We start from the raw sequence: 18,823 nt of genomic DNA on the forward strand, positions 1-18,823 counted from the left end.
TTTATTTTCATTATTTTATTACTTCCCTTCTACGTGACTTTACCGAAAGAACCAAGAAGATTAATCCCTGCAGTCACGAAAGCTTTAAATCGAAAAATGATTGTAGTAGTGAAAGACTGGCTCCTGCCACGGTAAGGGGCCATCCATTTCGTAGGTACGCAAAAATCTGTCAAAACTTGACCACTCCCCCCCTCCCTGTACGCACGCGGACTTTTTACACCCCCCCCCCCCACCTGCGTGGGTACGCTTGACGCACCCCCCGGAATCCTATAGAACGACCGATATTTAATCCACGCAGAAACGATCAAGGATTCATAATATTAACGTGTTTAAGCAAACAGATAGTCCACCTCTAACTCATTTGAAGGCCAATGTAGACAAAATTATTATAGAGGCCCCCCCCCCCCGTTTCCTATGTGTACGTACATTGTCAGTAGACCCCCCCATACGCAAGCGTACGCATTTGGGTTACACCCCTCCCCCTCCATGCGAACGTACTAAATGGATGGCCCCTAATGTGGACTTTCCACTCTTGGTTCAGGGCCATCAATAAACATGACCATTGTTTCCTCAACCACTTTGGAGCTGGGAGACTCTTTCAATAAGACTGGGTAAATAATATTATTGGACCAAAATAACCAACAGTATTTTCAACAAAATCAATTTTTTATCGTAAGCCTTACCCGAATTGCCTTGCCATTATCAGAAACATATCAATGTGCCAAAAGAAGAAAGTGTTCAACCCGTGCATACGTACATCATGGGACCTCCTTTGCCAGTACCAAAATATGAGAATAGGTTTTCCCCTTTTTTCTGGCAACAAAACAGGTGTTAAGATGTTATAACACCAAACTGAAACCTTTTACAAGGAATCATGTCTACATTAACCACAATGCTTGTGGTCAGAATGCAAACAAAAACAAAGCTGTCTCTGGTGTGGACCAATCAGTTTCAAACACAATGCATATATTATCAGAGTATGTTTTTTTTTGCAATCTGACCACAAGTATTGTGGTTAATGCAGACATGATTCCTTGTAAAAGGTTTCAGTTTGGTGTTTTAACATCTTAACACCTGTTTTGTTGCCAGAAAAAAGGGGAAAACCTATTCCCGTGCATATTGTCTGATATAACCTACGCAATGGAAATGAAGACACTGACAATTTGGATCAATATCCAAAAAAATATACAATCATGAAGAGATGCATGCTGGGAATTACACTGAGAGACATAAAAAGGAACACGTGAATCAGAAAATGAACGCAAATTAGAGATGATATTGACACTTAAGACCAGTAGGATTTTGCAGAGTACTGCTAGAAGACAGAATGGTTTGATTCATCAGACTGATATAATGGTACCTGAAGGAGGGAATGCACCATAGAGGAAGACCACTATGGAGATGCGACAATGAATGATAAGGATTATAGCATCAAAAGGGATGGTGACGATGTGGTGAGGACATCATCCAGCAGCGAATTTAAAATGGCTGTTGATGACGACTTTAACCTTTAAAAAACACAATCTTGTTTTAATGATACCTTTGGAAATGGTAATTTTGAACGATAAATGCCGTAACATTCCTAAAACGAGCAATTAACAGGGTAAGTATTCTTAGGTTTTTTCGGTAAAGTCACGTAGGTAAAAACATTAAAAAGTAAAATAAAATAAAAATCACGACGTTTCGGAGGCAACACAAGCTTCCGTCTTCAGGTGGTACCGTCACAGCCACGACAGCTGTATCAAGTAAATGAGAGATTGCAGGAGCTACCACTCCGTTTATGGCTGTGACGGTACCACCTGAAGACGGAAGCTTGTGTTGCCTCCGAAACGTCGTGATTTTTATTTTATTTTACTTTTTAATGTTTTTACCTATGTGACTTTACCGAAAAAACCTAAGAATATGAATCCTTGCAGTCACGAAAGCTTCAAATCTAGAATTAACAGGGTGAGATTTCCCCTCTAAGATTTCGACTACGCTTTAGTCAACGGCAGTAATGGCCACGGCAGACGCACTCTCGTCCTAGGTGAACAACAGAATCCCTTAAATTGCTTTTATACAAGAGCTGCAGCCCATAATGTTACAGTTATCGCATTACTTCTACGTAATGTAAAATTTATAGAGAACCTGCATTTTTAGAACACAAGTTCTGCCACTTTGGCAAGTAAGGTGGGATTTGTTTTGGACCGTTACATTTCTCTTCTCAAAAATCATGAACCACCGATTCAATCCACCATCTCATGCCCTCAGTTGAATCTGTTGCAGGGTTATTATTGATAAGCTCCACATCTTCAGACTGGATCTTAAGCCTTCTGTTCCATCTGCTTCTTTGCAGACATATAGTTTTAATCTCTACACATTATCCATGACCACAGTATATACCACAGTGTTGGTGAGATATCGTGCACAGATTTCCCTGCAGCTATCCAAATTCTCCACCGTAACATTAAAGGCAAATACAACACAATGGGGATCTCCTGAATAAACATGCGGATGAGAAAAACATGGGGACCATTGCAGTGACATTCCTACAGTGCTGACAATGTCAGAGGCAACACATCTCATGCCGAAATGATATTCACACAAACAGCTACACTCCAGAAACGAATCCATAGCGTATTATGGATGCGGAAACTAATTTCAAGCCCAACAATACATCTAAGAAGTACATTTTTGCAGCAGCATACCTCTCTAGATACACCCCATATTGCAAAAATGTCGGTTGTATAATACCTTAAATCTCTCTCGTCTCTGCATACCGGGTGTTTATTCAAACGTTGCGTGGGATGCAGACCATGTCCTATTCCATCCCTTGTAACAACCCTCCACAACCCTTACAAGAAGCAGAGCTTTGGCTATGCCCCGTACAATGTTTCGACAAAGACTAAACAACCTAGCGTGCAAAAACTAGTCGCTGGCACCCGGAGATGTTAATGGCCACCTGCGTGAAAAAAAGAGAGGGCGATAACACCCACAGAGTCAGCCAGCTGTCCCATGCGCTGGATTTGGACTTAAAAAATAATCACCTAAGCTGTATAATCCATTTCTAAAATAACTTTCCATTCGGAATGTGTACGAAAAAAAAATGAATGTATAAAAAATATAGCGGCTGGGATCTCGGTTTGCATATGGCGTTACAGGCTTTGAATTAAATTGCCAGTTGGGATTTCACGAAGGCACACACGTGTTCTATCCGCAGTGCGAGTAATTTGCGGTAAAAGAGCGATTTCAATCTTACATATTCTCATAATTACAGCAGAAGTAAAGTTTAAGGAAAACAGGCATTGCATGCCCGAGTTAGTACCTCTACCAGGGCACTCTACTTGAGGGGAATAAAATGCCCATTCCTGCATGACTAAAGGTGGGTTAAAGTTTAATTTTGGACGGCATGTATGAAAAGAGCCAAAAAAAAACGTCTTCCACTTAAGTTCCAACTTCTGGATCTTTGCTCAAGGCTTTAAAATGTTTTGTACAATCACCATTAAGCACTGTTTATCCGACACGAAACCTCCTCAAGAATCTCTTAACAGTGCTCCTCTACTCCATGCCAGTGTGAAGGGGATCCGTGGAGCAGTGTAACATGCAAAAAAAACACTGTACGAATCTTTCCCCGGGTAAAACGTCACCGCTTTTCAAAGTAAAGGTGCCCTTTTTGTGACATTCTACGTCACGAAAAATGTGAAACTACCCGAGGCACACGAGACAGAAAAGGTACGAAAATCTTTACAGCCTCATTTCACGCGCACACTTGCAAGCATGATAGATTAGCACGGATCGGGGAGTTCGTGTATCTGACCGAGTGGGCACTTGTGTGAAAAAGGCTGAACACTGACCAGACTTCAAGTTGCTTTGAACAATGGTTGCCTGTAAAAACACTTGCTCGTGTCACGTGATGCCTCCGGTGAACAAGCTCTACATTGCTGGCATATGCCTGTTCGCCGTCAGGCATTCAGACAGCCAACGTTGACAGCCTGGTGAATGAGTAAGCCGGTCAGCTGTTTTCATCAGGTACAACAAAGCAATGCTCGTAATGGATGGAGGTAAGCCATAAGCAAGGTGCGAAAGGTAAAGGTGCAGCCCTGCAATTGCTTGCTCACGTCACTGCTGCCAGAAAGGCCTCTATGAGAGGAAGCTACAGAGAGAGGCCCCCTCCAGAGGGTATTTTGACCTCCTTGTCCACGCTGGCCAGACAATTCAGGAAGGAGGTGAGAGTACCCACACTTTACCCCACCACACATATGACCTGCCGATCGACTGCGATGTCCCCAATTACACCACTGCTTTGGCAGCAATCGTAAATAGGTATAACCTTTTAGCTGTATTTTTAAAAATGTATATAAAATCTACAATAGCTTTTTCCACTTAATAAAGATAACTCTCATACTCATAAGTCCAAGGTATCCATATATATATACCATATGTAATGCACTACGTGATAAAAACAAACAATATCATGTACAGCACAAAAAAACAAGCTTCCTTCATTTCCTTGACAAAATGAAGACACGCGGTATAGGCGAAGGAAAGGAGGTATAAACACAGAGGCTACCAAAAGGTGTGCAGGAATCGACAAGGTACAGACCATTCCTTACAACAAACAGTACACACCTGTGGTTCTGTGTAGGGGTTTTTAAGTGAACGCCGAGTCAGTAAACTGTTACCACAGGCGCCGTTGGGGTCTGCGCTCCCTTCGTCCCGGTGTGCCGTCTTTGCGTCGACTTTCTTCTTCACGGGAGGGTAGTGGTTTAGAGTGGGCCACACCATTGCGGTGGCGGAGCTCTGATAATTCTGATAACCCGACATTCCCCCACCCAAACCGATGTAGCACGACACGAGAAATGAATCCTCAACTGCACGGCTCCGTGGCTCTCCAACGGGTATTAGCATAAGCATGCCCTCATTTTAAATAATCCTGGCTGTCACAGTCCTGTAGAGGAAAAAAACTGAAAGGGGAAAAAAAAACTTTGTTTTCAGTTATAAAAGCAAAAGAATACATTCTGCGAAAAGAAAACTCGCACCCGGCGCTCTTTGTAATGTTCCTGCCGACAGCCATCGGTGTTCACGCAAAAATGGTTTTAATGCTGAGGTGTGAACGCTACGAGCAGGGCTTAAAGACTGACACGGCGAAACAATTTCTAGAGCCGCCTGCCAAAAGTATGGATGACGTCGTCGAAGATTAGATCACAGCAGCTCGGTTGCAGCCCAACTCTCTGCAGTTGTCCGACTTCCCCAAAGCGCGAGTCCGAAGATCAGCGGGACAACCCACGGCTTCCGAATTAGGTTGCACTGATGTCATTTTCATAATCTTGCCGACAAGAAGAGGTTCACTGGTCACAGGACAAACACAGGGATTTGCCAAAGCAGGAAGCTGCCGATCTCTAATCAACTGAACAGTAAAGTCTAGCTCCTACAACACAACGAACTGCCCCTAATAATGGGCCTGTGTAAACACCACCCGGGAGCATTTTTGTTCTTCACCAGTGAGAGTCTATTTTGTGTTTTACGGCCGACCCTACGGATTGCTTCGACAAGCTACACTGCTTGAACAAAACAGCCACTCTCGTAAACATGAGACTCGCGGCACTTTTTGCAATGGCTAGGCAGTGATCGGACGACCAGTGTTCACAGCTCATGCATCACGAAATGTCTAATAATAAAACTGGGTGTGAAGTAAAAACGTATCTAGTGTTAACAGTCAAACTAAAACTGCTCTTACGTGACATTGTTATGCTCAGCCCTATTGTTCACCTTTGAGACATTCATATTGTTTAAATGCCATATTTCTGCAATATGCTCACAAAGTTCCAGTGTTATTGCAATGACACCTCGATACAAACAACCAATAAAAAACACATCACAAAATTTGGCACGCCAATGTGATGATTTGATATTTACACACAAAGCCTGACATGAGCATAACATCTATTGAAATAAAGAAACAATAATTCAGATATGCTCGGCAAATTTATCTAGTTTTATTTATTGAGGAACTATGGAAATCAAAAAGAATAATTAATGGCGACAACCCCGGGCTTGACTTTAAAACACCTGTTACTAACACGATGATTACAAGGTGGGCCAACGTTAACAAAATTGCCTTTGTAGAATTTTTGGCTGTATTTCAATGTAATTGTATCATATTAAGTTTAACCACCTGCGATTAGCATGATTTAGCACACGAGTAATGAACATTTACATTTCAAACAATGTTCAAATGATTTTTTTTTACTCACAACTATGGTAACTTTTTGGGTGCTACAACCACGCTCATTGTTAGCCGGAGGTGATGTACTGTCTGACCTTTCGTGGGACCCATAAAGAAGGATCAAAGGTTTTCCCCGTGAAGGATTAAGGGTTATAACCATGGGCAGGGCAATTCCAGTGGTAGATTAACCAGAAAAGTACCGGTACATGTAAAAACATATAAAATGGCCCAAGCTGCTACCTTTAAAATAAATATACTAACAACAGCTCCGCTGTTCATCAGTATGAACCAATAAGATGACAATGAAAGCAGCTCAAGTGCCAAGGAAATCATTCCAATCCTTGCAACGTTAGAAAAGGAGAATTCTCAGATCAACTTATATCAACACACAGTAGACATGCCCACACGTGTCAATTGAAAAAAAATGTTCACTGCAAAGAATTCCATTGCATATACTGTGGCTAAAAACAGGCTTACAAAAAAATATACTTGCAGTTACAAATATGGAACTAAATCAATGTTCACCACCTATAGTTTTTACTCAGATAGCCACAAAATATTTTGTTTCACGATGCAATACGATACAATGTAACATTCCACAATATAACTTTGTGATTGTATGACAAGTTTTATTGTCTTGTGTCTGCACTGTCATGTACTTCAAGTCTGAATAAAGATTACTTAAAAGTTATTGAACTGAAGTTCACTCACAGCATAAGCATGCCTTAAAAAGGTCTTCTAATCATTGCATGTTTTTAATCGATAAGAACACATAACTTGCATGTTGTCAGAAAATGATGACATCCTATGATAACCATGCTATGGATTTATCCGAAAAATATTTTTTACAAAGTACCAAATTAAAGATAACAGCTTTATTTTACATGTTTCTTTATTGTTATGAACATTAATTATTATTTTAGTAATTTTTTGTTACAAATTTACATTAAAATGAGCAACGGTAATACGATAGAACAATATTTTGCTCAACGATGATACTTCCGATATGTCGAAGTATCGCCCCGTATCATGGCAACGCTAAAATTTGAACACGGACAAGTTGGACAGTCTCGTGCGTAAGCATGGTCATTACAAAATCATATTTCATTCAGGTCCAAAAACTGTATTCCTGCAACCGCTTGGTAAAAAAAGACTCTAGGAGAAAAGCCCACGCCTGCCATCTACTGCGAAGTGGACAATACAACCCAGTGACCTTGTTCACATACGTGAAATCGTGAGCGCTTGTCAAGTTAATAGAAAGCGTCAAAATTGTAATCAAACTTGAAATTAAATTATTCAACAATAATGCCTGCACCTTTCTTGTATAGTTACTCAAATCTCTCTGGCTTGGTGGAACGTGCTCCAGAATAGGCTGTTATTACTTGTTTTAAGTAGAATAAATAGAGTGTGATTGAACTATAAGGATCTAAGAATAACTTGACTTTGACCCCTCTGTAGGCTGTTTTTAGTTTGCAATAGCACAAATAGGCTGTAAGACATATGAAAAGACCTGAATACAGTACTTAAATTAGTTTGCCACTTAGTTTAAACACAAATAATTACTTGTGAAAATAAAGGCAGTATCTTAAGCCTTTTTTTTTGATAACCAGGCCTTAATTAAAAGTATTGGCAGTCATCCAACCTTTTAAAATGTCGGTTTGCAAATTAAACGATCCACATACTATGAATTTCCTGACTTAAGGAAACTCATCCCACACACTGGATTCTTTTTAATACGGACTATTACGCATTACTGCTTCCCAATGAGATTGACTTTCATTGTTTGGATTACGGATTCAAAGGAAGATGAGCAAACATGTTTTAAAAATGTGCTTTTCATTCCTACAGGAAGTTAAGTCAATTCTGTTTGGAGTAAAGATCAACACATTTCCACCTGTTCAAACAGTTGTGGTCTTCAACACCGGAGCTCCCTACATTCAGAAGCCCAGGCGTCTTGTGCCAGCACTCCAAAGTCAAGGGGATTTCACAGAGACTCATTTTACATTCTGGGGGCTTTACTCCCTGCCGGCAGAACTTGGGGATGACGGGATGGGGGGGATGGGGGGGACGGTGGGCAGGGGTGGGAGGGCACTTACGTTGGTTGTGAGCTGAGCGGTGAGCGTCGCCACTTTATCCTGAGACTGGTCCAGCTCCCGGCGCAGCTTCCTCATCTGTGTCGCGCAAGAAAGGTTACGCTCGACGTGTGATTCTCACAAATGCACGTGGCACCTGTGGCAAGGAACGAATAAAATAAGGGTACAAATTTTAATTGTCGTTGTCCCTCACCCCCCCACTCTTAAAGGTTGGAATAATACTACTTGGACAGGGTGATAATGAATTCATAGAGGATTTACTTATTTCTATGATGAACAAATATTGTAATAATTGGTTTTTTACCCTTCTATCTGGCAACAAAACTGACACCTTTTTTGTGGTCTATGCAAACATGACAAAAATAAAAAAAAAGGTGTCAGTTTTGTTGCCAGATAGAAGGGTAAAAAACCAATTATCATATTTTTTACTGGCAAATGAGGTTCCAATGGGGAAACAAATATTGGTTATAAGGTGGACAATGTGAAGATACATTGTCAACTACAAACTGGATAACAATGAAACTATCTTTGTATATAAACTACGAGTATCGTCTCAGATCACTGTAAATTAATTGTTTCACTATCTAAACACGTTTTTTTTATATAAATGTGTGTTTAAACTGTTAACAGACACTGTCGAAATCACGTCATTATCCTATAAATAAATAAATATATGATACCCTAAAATTAAAGAGCATATGCTTAGAATCAGCATTACACACACACACCACACAATACACAACAAACATTACACAATCCTGACATATTAGACAACACCCATTACACATACCCCAGGTAAGTACATTAAGCATTTACATCAATAGCTGAGCATTTTGACCCAAAAGCCTTTTCTCAGAAAAAAAAAAATATTCACAAATTTTACGAGTAAATAAACACACCTCAACAAGACGTTAACTCTTTCGGGGTTTGACGTATTACTTTATTTTTATTGTCAACTTAACGAACATATTACATATGATTACAGTGCTCAGAAAATATCTGTAAAGAGCCAGTAACAATAACAATCTCAGGTTTCACGACGAAACCAGGACATTCTGACATATTCTGAAAAGTTGGTGGGGACTGGCAGCTCTGATGAATAAGCCATCAAATGCATTCTGTGAACGGAGCCACGAAATTGCACTTACCTCAGAAACTGCCTTTTCATCAGGCTGTGAGGAGAGAAATAACACGCAAATGAGTTAAACTGCTGCTAGATGAGATGGTACCATCTACACACATCGAAACTTCAGAAATAAATAAAATAAGCACGCACACATACGCGTGTGGGAACGTACGACATGTGTGTTAACGGTGTGTAATAATATTCTTGGATCTTTCGGTAAAGTCACGTAGAATGGAAATAATAAAATAATAAACATAAAAAAAATTCTCACGACGTTTCGGCCACAACGCAAGCAGCCGTCCTATTTAAGCTAGACGCTCCAAGCCTGGGGTGTGTCATTCAGACGCTGTCTTCTCGACAGACCTGTTCTCCACCTGAGGATGGCTGCTTGCTTTGTGGCCGAAACGTCGTGAGAATTATTTTATTATGTTTTATTTTTATTATTTTCATTCTACGTGACTTTACCGAAAGAACCGAGAAGATGAATCCCTTGCAGTCACGAAAGCTTTAAATCGGTGTGTAATAACGGTAAAGGCGCATCCCCAATAAACGTGCAACGTCGGGCCAACGTTGGGCATGTGGTTGGAAGAGTTGGCCCCAACGTTCCCTGGTTACTGGGTCTCTGCAATCACTCGCTCACCCAACAGCTGGCCGAAAGGCTCCCACTAGAGGGAGCTTGAGAGAGCACTTCATGCGGTTTATTTGGGCTCCACTTTAAGGCTGCATAGACGCCTTGGAAGTTGTGGGAGTACACACACTTTATTTCACCACACACGGACCTGTCAATCGACTCACTGTGATGTACAGAATGAGAAGCTTTATTTATCCTGGAGAAATACGATAAGCTATGTAGCTCTTTTTCACAAAATGTGCAGTAAATCACTCAAAATAAATAAATATACTTTTAATAAACTTGTTTTATTTTACCAGGTAAAGTCCCACTGAGCTATTCGATTTTTTTCAGAAGCGACCTGGTCACAAATGATAGCTCGACGAAGAGGCTTATCATGTGCAAATTGATCGCAACCAAATATTCTAAACGCATGCTTCTAAATGTGGAGGGAAAAGCGGAGGACTCGGAGAAGAAAATCCACGCAACCACAGGGAGACAGGCAAACGCCAAATATACAGTCGGCGTCAGAGTTGGAATCTGGGTGGACAGAGGCGAGGGGATTTAAGAAACCTGCTCAGAATAATAAGAATAATCACACATTCTGTTATGAACTTTGTTTAAGCTTATCACATGCAGTATAACGTGGCTGTAAAGCGCCAGGAGATGACAATACATATTGCAATGGGTGCGGTCCACAGATAGATCGAGTCCATTCACTAGACTGAGTCTGCACATGCCAAACACGAATGGTCAATGATTCCATGTCAGGACCCTTGAGTATTATGATTCCAGGAGGCTTTTTCCTGGGTAAATAATTGGCATTATTAATATATGTTAACGTAAATGTGCTTATTCTCATTCATATACAAAATTGGGCTTCAACTAAACTAGAATTCGGATTGTATGCCACTTCACTTATTTATTAAAACTTTGCCATCCATCATACATATATAGAATTTAAATGATATATTGACTTTTTACAAAGAAAACCACTTCAAGAAAATATAAGTTTGATGCCAGGTTAAACATAAATATATAATCTACTCACCAAATACCACAACATACTTTTTTTTTTAACATCTATATAAATACACATGCACATATTTTAGATGCTAATCTTTGCAAATGTTTCTCAGGCTTGTCAAGGGCAATTTCTCTCACTTTAGTCAATTCAACGCGTCTTTTTACAGATGAAAGCGCCCAATCGATTGCAAACATAACGTGTAAACAATTTTGAGCGAATTATAAGCCGAATGTGTAAAACCTTAAGGAAATAAATCACAATAAACAATTTTCAGCCCTGCTGTCAATTCACCGCTGGAAGAAGCCATGTTGGTTGTGGGGGTTGTTTGACCATATTTTTCCTCTCTGGGCAGTGCGGTTTGGTGAAGGGGGCCCAGGTCGCTGGGCTCATGGTACACTACGCCACAGCCCCATCCCGCCCCCCACAAAAGATCGTAACGATTGTACGAAGAGTATTTATGACCCCCACCTACTGGACATCTGTAGCTCACCGGATTTCTCCAGGATAAACAGAGATTCAGAAAATGTATTTGTCGCTCGTTTGTATATCATATTATTGGTAAATCATATTATTTATGAAGACCAAAGCAGGAGGATTTCTCCACAACTCTGGCTGTCCGCCCTGATGATGCTAGTTGTAATTACTGGCGAAACGTCGTACTCGAATTGTAACTTTTGTGGATTTACTCTCCAACACATCGGTGTGCTGTCCTAGTAACAAATTGACATGTTTTTGTTTACGTGACAAACCTTACTAAGTGGCTGTGTCGGGTGGCAGGCAGGTTTTACGACACATTTATATTCACGCGATCTAACCCCAAAACATCTATCATGGATAATGCTGGCCGTGAAAGTCTACGTGTTAAACTCATATTAACCACGCAGGTGATGTCGAGCAACTCTGGCTCGGTTTTGCTGCACATGACAAAACACATTTCTGTGTGAGCGAACAAGCTTTGGGGAACAATTCGATTTGCTACAAGGGTCAGAAGTAATGGGCCAGAACCATCAAACCCCGCAAGCACATGGGATTCCACGATCGCGTCAGTGAAACGAGCTCCAGTCTTTTCACCTTGGGCTGAATTTGAGCGGAGAGTCCCCAGGGCTCCCTAGGCCTTGTATTCTGATATGGGAATTTAAGCCAGTAAAGCCACCCCACGCGCAAAGCAAAGGATGACCTCAGAAAATAACATCCTTTCGTCCACAAAAAGCTATTATTTTCCCCTCGTGTGCAATGAATGTAAATAAATAGCAGGTGCATTATCATAATGCTATGCTGTACAAATGTTTATGACGGTTATGATGCGTTGTTGAAGCACATGTATGACCAATACCGTGCTGGTAAAACCTCAATAATGAAACGGTGGAAAATTGTGTTTAGGACTAACAGCAGCGTATGTACAACAGACGACAAACATTAGGTAATGGTGTTGATATTGCAGCTTTAATTTGTGTGCACATTAAAGTCACTTCATGTGAGCAACAGCTTCTTATAGAGTACAATTATCATACGTGTCGCTTATGCAGCAACACAATTTAAAAAGTGTTATTCTAGATTTTTACCAAGAAAAATTCCCTGAACCATTCCATCCAAAATTTGCTCAAATAATATAAAATGCTTGTATTATCATTGATGAATAGCTGGGCAGACATGCACACAGACGGTTACAAGTAATTGCAGACAGATAGATACTCAAGGCAGATGGCAACTCCTGTGGGGATGCTTTCTGCTGGTTTGCACTCCACAAGAGAAAAAAAAAATACTGTCACACTCAAAGGGACGGCCACCATTTACTACCCTACAGTTGCGCATCCATGCGGAGTGTAGTGGTTGATTACACATAAATAAAGGCTGTGATGCTGTGCCCAGCCACTGTGAACACCAAGGGGCAGCGGGCAGACTGGGAAAATGAATACTTTTAGTTTTGCCGATCAAAACTCAAGGGTCAGTTCATATAGTAGCTCAACCACAAACAGAACACGCTTTCGTTCGCACGTTGGCCCACCTTAGAGGTGGCACGTGAGCAAATGCACGGTGATGGAATGAGCGCACGTGAATGGTATTTCTCAACAAAATTTGCTACGCTCGCCCCATATGGTCAGCTTGTTATAGAACTCTTTACTCCATTGAAGAATAAAGTGGTAACTTTATACTGCATTGCCAGCTACTGGTGCTGCTCTCATTTCCTCTCTTCAATCCTCTCCCTTCCATTACCAGCAACTGCTTTGGACACTCAAGACACAAAACCTAATCCCGGATAATCCCCTGTGGTAGGATATGCATACAACCTATGCAGACTTTCTCTCATTATCTCTTTCACGTACGACATGTGTGTGGTGGAGAATGCAGGCTGCCTGCCCGACCACCCTTCCCCGCTGACAACAGCGACATGCCACTTCTCTCAAGGCACTCTGCGTACTGGGAACACGCAGACCTCCGTCAAGGCAGACATCTGTCCGCGAAGCTTTGTGGATTGTGGATTGCACAAGCATTTTCATTTTAACAATTACAAATAATTAAATTAATATGCCACTACTATGAGCCAGTTGGCTTTTGAATATACATATTAGGAAATTAAGTGCGTGTGTGCAAATTAAAATTAATGTAGATTTGAAGCTTTCGTGACTGCAAGGATTCATACTCTTAGGTTTTTTCGGTAAAGTCACGTAGGTAAAAAAATGTAAATTAATAAAAGTAAAATGAAACAAATTAAAAACGTCGTGAATTTTTTAATTTGTTCTATTTTACTTTTATTAATTAAATTTTTTACCTCCGTGACTTTACCGAAAAAACCTAAGAGTATAAAATTAATGTACCAGCAAAACGATAGCAAACAAAAGTAAAGTAAAACCGAGAGAAAATAAAGCAGCGTAGAGCTCACACAGCAGTGTTTATGAAAATGTGAAACAGTTCGTAATCTTAAACAAATACTAAACTATAAAAAGTAGCACAGCAATAAATATAAGACTTTTTTTGCGTATGCCTGTAATACAGCAGCCATCTGGTGTTCATTGGCTGCTGCTGCTTTTAAAGTGTAAGACCAAGCCAGCCAGATGGATTTTAATCGCACAGTAATGTGATCACGCCCACTTTTACAGCTGCTGACAATTCGCCCAGACACATTTCTCAGTGGCTAAGAGAGCTTGTTTAGGCGAACATTAGACAATGGAAGGATCTTTCACACAGTAAATAGTTTAGCGCATAAGCGCATAATAAACGATAAGTCGTTTATTACGCAAAGGTCCCCTGCTTTTCATCAACATTTTCAAGAGCTGGCAAAAAAAACATGGTAATGTTAGAATATGGTAATGTTTAACAAACGTACGCCTACCTTTATGGAGTATTAACTCGCCCTGCCTTGCAATTGACCGATTCATATCATTTACATACCGAACGTCAAAATGCCTGGAACTGTTTGTAAACAGAGTAGTCACGAACATAGCGTTATTACCAGAGGAGACTGTTTTTTAAAATGCAGCCATTCGATGAACCACAAAACATCCCAGCCTCAAAAAACACATTTTACCTAAATCTATACACATTCATATAAAACTCACATAAACGTACAATAAAACGAACGGCATCGATACTGGAGAAATAATTTAAAGCAAAGCAACACTTTAAATAAAATAATGAAAATAATACATACTGTTGAATCTGGACCATTCTTAATTCCCATGCTGTTGAAAATGTCAGTTGCCATGCTGAACCACAACTCTCAACTAGGCGCTCTTAAAGAACGCTAACTGTTGTTCCAAAGCCATTACATCCTGTGCTAAGATGGTACATGCTCGTGCGCTTCTGTACCATGTACCCCAGTGAGGGGTTCTCATAATCCACTGCATGCATGCTTGCTGTAATATTTCTGTCTGTCAATGAGCCCTGTGGAAATTCGAGGCTACTCCCCATTGGACATTCCCGTCCGCCAATCAGATGCTCGGGGCAAATCTGCTTTCAAGTTGCACCCACATAACAACATGAATTCACTTTCCATAACCTTTATCTCGTGTGACATGCGACTAAAAATGCATAGGGTAAAACTGACGAAGAATTTGGTTTTGATAATAGCATGATAAAAAATATAAAACTATGCTTTGGACAAAAACTAAATGTGCAATCGTACGCATAAATTTATAATAAAGAATTACCCATGTACATGCAGTGCATTCTTAACTGAGTCTGTGCATGTATTATGAACACACAAAACTTGCTTTTTATCGGTATTATGCACACAGTAGCATTACCGTACACTTTATAAAAAAAATAATCCGGCTTTTTATTTTACAATTTTAAATCACAGAAGCTCCAGCAGGTGAACAGACTAAGCCGAATGTCCTCTTGATAACTATATCAACGGCAAATGAATTTGAAGTGGAGCGTTTCCATCCAATCTCAAGTTTCGCTTATTTTCCAACAAATTTAATGGACGGGATGACAGGTACGAGGCAGTCTCTCGCCTCGTCAGCAAGGGACGGGGCACTTGTTTATATGGCAACTTGCCTTGCGAGCATAAAACAAAGCACCATTATTTCTACAGGCTTACAGCGCTCCCACTGTTAATTTTCTCTCCAGCGGTGATTCCCGAGTCAATTAATAGCAAGCGATTTGGGCCCCCTTCCTACCATCTGCTTTGTCTCTGATGAAATGGACTGACAAAGCCGTGGCCCATTTACAACTGCAGAGCGTTGTCATGGTGCGTAATCGGTAGCTGCTTTATGATTTACGCGTTATCACCGTCATCACTCTTCCAATAAGTATACTATGAAAATAAAAATGCAATCTCTTTAACACGCGATTTTCCTAAGCATCACACTGGGTTTCAGCTAAGATTTATAATAATTAATTTGCCTTACATCAATCAGGCGAGAGCACATTGCGACAACAAGTTCCTTTTTCAAGACAGACTTGAGGTTACACTTATTTCCAAGATAAAAAAAGACAATTGCACAATATTAAAAATGTATATTAAAGTGTCATGAACAAAACTTTTTAAGATTCGTGAAATAATTATTTACGTAATGTTTAACAGTAACTATGGAGTTACACTCGAGGCCGACAGAAGAACATGTGGACTGGAGAAAATATATCTATTTCAGATGTCATATTGACCGTTAAGGACATAGAGTTGGCTGGGCAGGACATCGGTTGAAGGGATGATGGCCAATGGACAAGACTGGTGAGTTCTAGATTTGAAAAACCGAAGAGTAAGACTGATGAGGTCAGTTCATTCACAGAAGCGAGATGGTTTGTGGCACTTCAGTCCTGTACTGTGGCATGGCAACGGCATGGGGCCTCGAAATATTCATAGAATTTTTGGCTGCTATAAATTTTCACATAAGGCACTTCGCTGAACTATCATTTGTGGGCAGGTTGCTTGCCTTTCCTATACTTTGCACTCCTATTGTGTTTTTATATTGTTTGTTGTTGTAACGTTCTGACCTGCCCCTACTGGACATCTGTGGAAAAGAGCTTCATAGCTCATCGGATTTCTCCAGAATAAATTCATATTTTGATTTGATCATAAATTATGATTGCAATATTTGCAACATGCAAATATAAAGGAGACAAAGACATCCTTACTTTTGCCAGCAGTCATTTAAAGTTTGTTTGAGAAAAGGTTATGTGTCAAAAGTTTGATTGCATATATTTTGTACCACTGACACACATTGACACTTAGAGGTTCCTGACATGGAACAATGTTTTACGTTCATTTCAATATTGTATATTATTAAGGAGGTTTCTTTACATTTGTGTATGTATGAAAAAAAGGAATCCCATGAGAGCAAAATGTTCAAACAGCAAAAGAAGATCTGCACAATGAAGGCAAACTCACTTGACAAAGTTTGCCAGGACACTAGCTTGGTCTTGAAAACATTCATGGCCATCAATTACTTTCAACAAATTAGACTAGACGGCAGAGTTAATATCTCCTTTGCGAGTGCACATGTTGGTACAACATAACATCTGCGTAATCTCTGGGGCCGAACTGACTGTGAGGCGAGCATATCCCATAAGACCTCCAAAACACGAAGACCACTTCGCGCTCGACCTCGTCGTATGGCAAAACTGTCAAAACAATGCCAAATGCTTGCTGCTAATTCCAGTTTAACTGCTAGTTCCTAGATCACACTGCAAACAAAAACCACGCCTGTCAATACTCGCGCCACACGATAAATATAGCACTCAGCGGGCGAAATGGCTAGCGCAGGGGTCGGCAACCAAAATAACAAGAAGAGCCATTTCTTTCCAATTCGGTACAAAATTCAGTATTTCAAGAGCCGCAATGCATCTGAGTACATACGTACATATCGTCAAGAAGCAGCCCGTAAAGAGCCGCATGCGGCTCCGGAGCCGTAGGTTGCCGACCCCTAGGCTAGCGCATTGCTCTATGAAACTGGCGACCTGAGTTTGATTACCGGCGATGGCTGACATCAGTGGAGAGTGTGATATTTGAACTGATCCCGGTCCCCCGAACTCGCGTGCACCCATCCTCCGCCCCACCACCCCCACACCCCTTCACCAACCTGCACCGACTGATTCGCCGAAGTAACAACCCCCATGCATCGTGATCATGCTTGTATGTATGTACTGTATGTTGAACTTCTTTTGCACCGTACGTAGTCAACTGTGCAAATCGGAGGTGCGTGAGGTTTGCATTGAGATTATGCAAAACACAAAATATTAGAATGTTCACAAGGTATATGCCCCGGCTTGTGTTTGTGTACGGATTTTATATTTAGGGCAGGTGGGTGAACAGACTAAACATATGAGAGAGAATAAATGAGAAACAATGAAAAGGGGACAAACGCATATTCTTGAATCAAATCATGATCCTGAATAATTACAATTCACCACATTTCTGCGGGGTAATTGATCATCACATGGCTACTGCAAGTATTTTTTTTACAAAATAAACTATTTCCGCACCTCCGATGAGCATGGTTGGCTACACAGGGTGCAAAAAAAAGTTCAACATACGTACATTTTTTTACGTATAACACATTATTATTTTTCATGATGCGCGTTGGCAGTGGTGCAACAAGCACAATTAACAAAAAAAGTCAACACATGGCACACAAATAATGTATGTGATTTGAAGAACCATTTCCCCGAAACATCGCCTCTCAGATATATTTATTTTAAGGTTGCATTGCTATTGATGAATGTATTGTTATTTTTTTTTCTATACATTCGGAGTGGAAATGGAGCCCTGACAAAAACGGAGATTATCCGACACAAACGTAGACACGGTGCAGCCAAAGGGTGATGTAATGTGCAAGACACATTTACACAAGCGCGCTCTGCGTGCTAGAATAACATGGCGTTACGTGATACAGTAACCACAAAAACTACCCAACTCTATAGCGGCGACGCACCTAGACGATGAAAAATAGCAGCCAAAGGCAAAATAAAAAAACCACATTCAAAACCCAACGCATTTCATCTTTTTTGTTCGACTGCACACAGATTTGGAACACCTGTCGAGTAGAGCTATCCAGTTACATTGTTAGGAAGCCAAGCGTCCGATTCACGTTTGGACTTGGCTCGCGGTGTGACAGCCCACTCACCGTGGAGTAGATGGAGGACGTGCTGGACACAAGGGAGAGCGAGGATCCGTGAACTGCGGGGGAAAGGCAAAGAGTAAAATAACACAAGTGTGAATGTACTGTTCTCGTGTGGCACATATCTGCCGGTCTACCTGGCTTTTGTTTAGTCTGCCGTTGTCTGTCATCTCCTCGATTTATTTCGCAATCGCTCAATC

The 18,823-nt window shown here is 40.7% G+C and overlaps 1 protein-coding gene across 9 annotated transcripts in view; it reads right to left on the reverse strand.

The window, feature by feature from the left end:
* The window catches only part of LOC133350269 (neuron navigator 2-like), a 97,307-nt gene that overhangs the window by 26,237 nt on the left and 52,247 nt on the right, over nucleotides 1-18,823 (reverse strand). For all 9 annotated transcript variants that reach the window (XM_061564436.1, XM_061564437.1, XM_061564442.1 and 6 more), the window contains 3 exons: nucleotides 18,630-18,682; nucleotides 9,447-9,470; nucleotides 8,302-8,376 (listed from right to left, as the gene is read on the reverse strand). In XM_061564436.1, the coding sequence (XP_061420420.1) occupies nucleotides 8,302-8,376; nucleotides 9,447-9,470; nucleotides 18,630-18,682 (152 nt within the window). The remainder of the gene's footprint in view (nucleotides 1-8,301; nucleotides 8,377-9,446; nucleotides 9,471-18,629; nucleotides 18,683-18,823) is intronic.

This window comes from Lethenteron reissneri, chromosome 33, assembly GCF_015708825.2.
Source record: "Lethenteron reissneri isolate LAM-NWPU_2019-01 chromosome 33, ASM1570882v1, whole genome shotgun sequence".
Taxonomy (NCBI): domain Eukaryota; kingdom Metazoa; phylum Chordata; class Hyperoartia; order Petromyzontiformes; family Petromyzontidae; genus Lethenteron; species Lethenteron reissneri.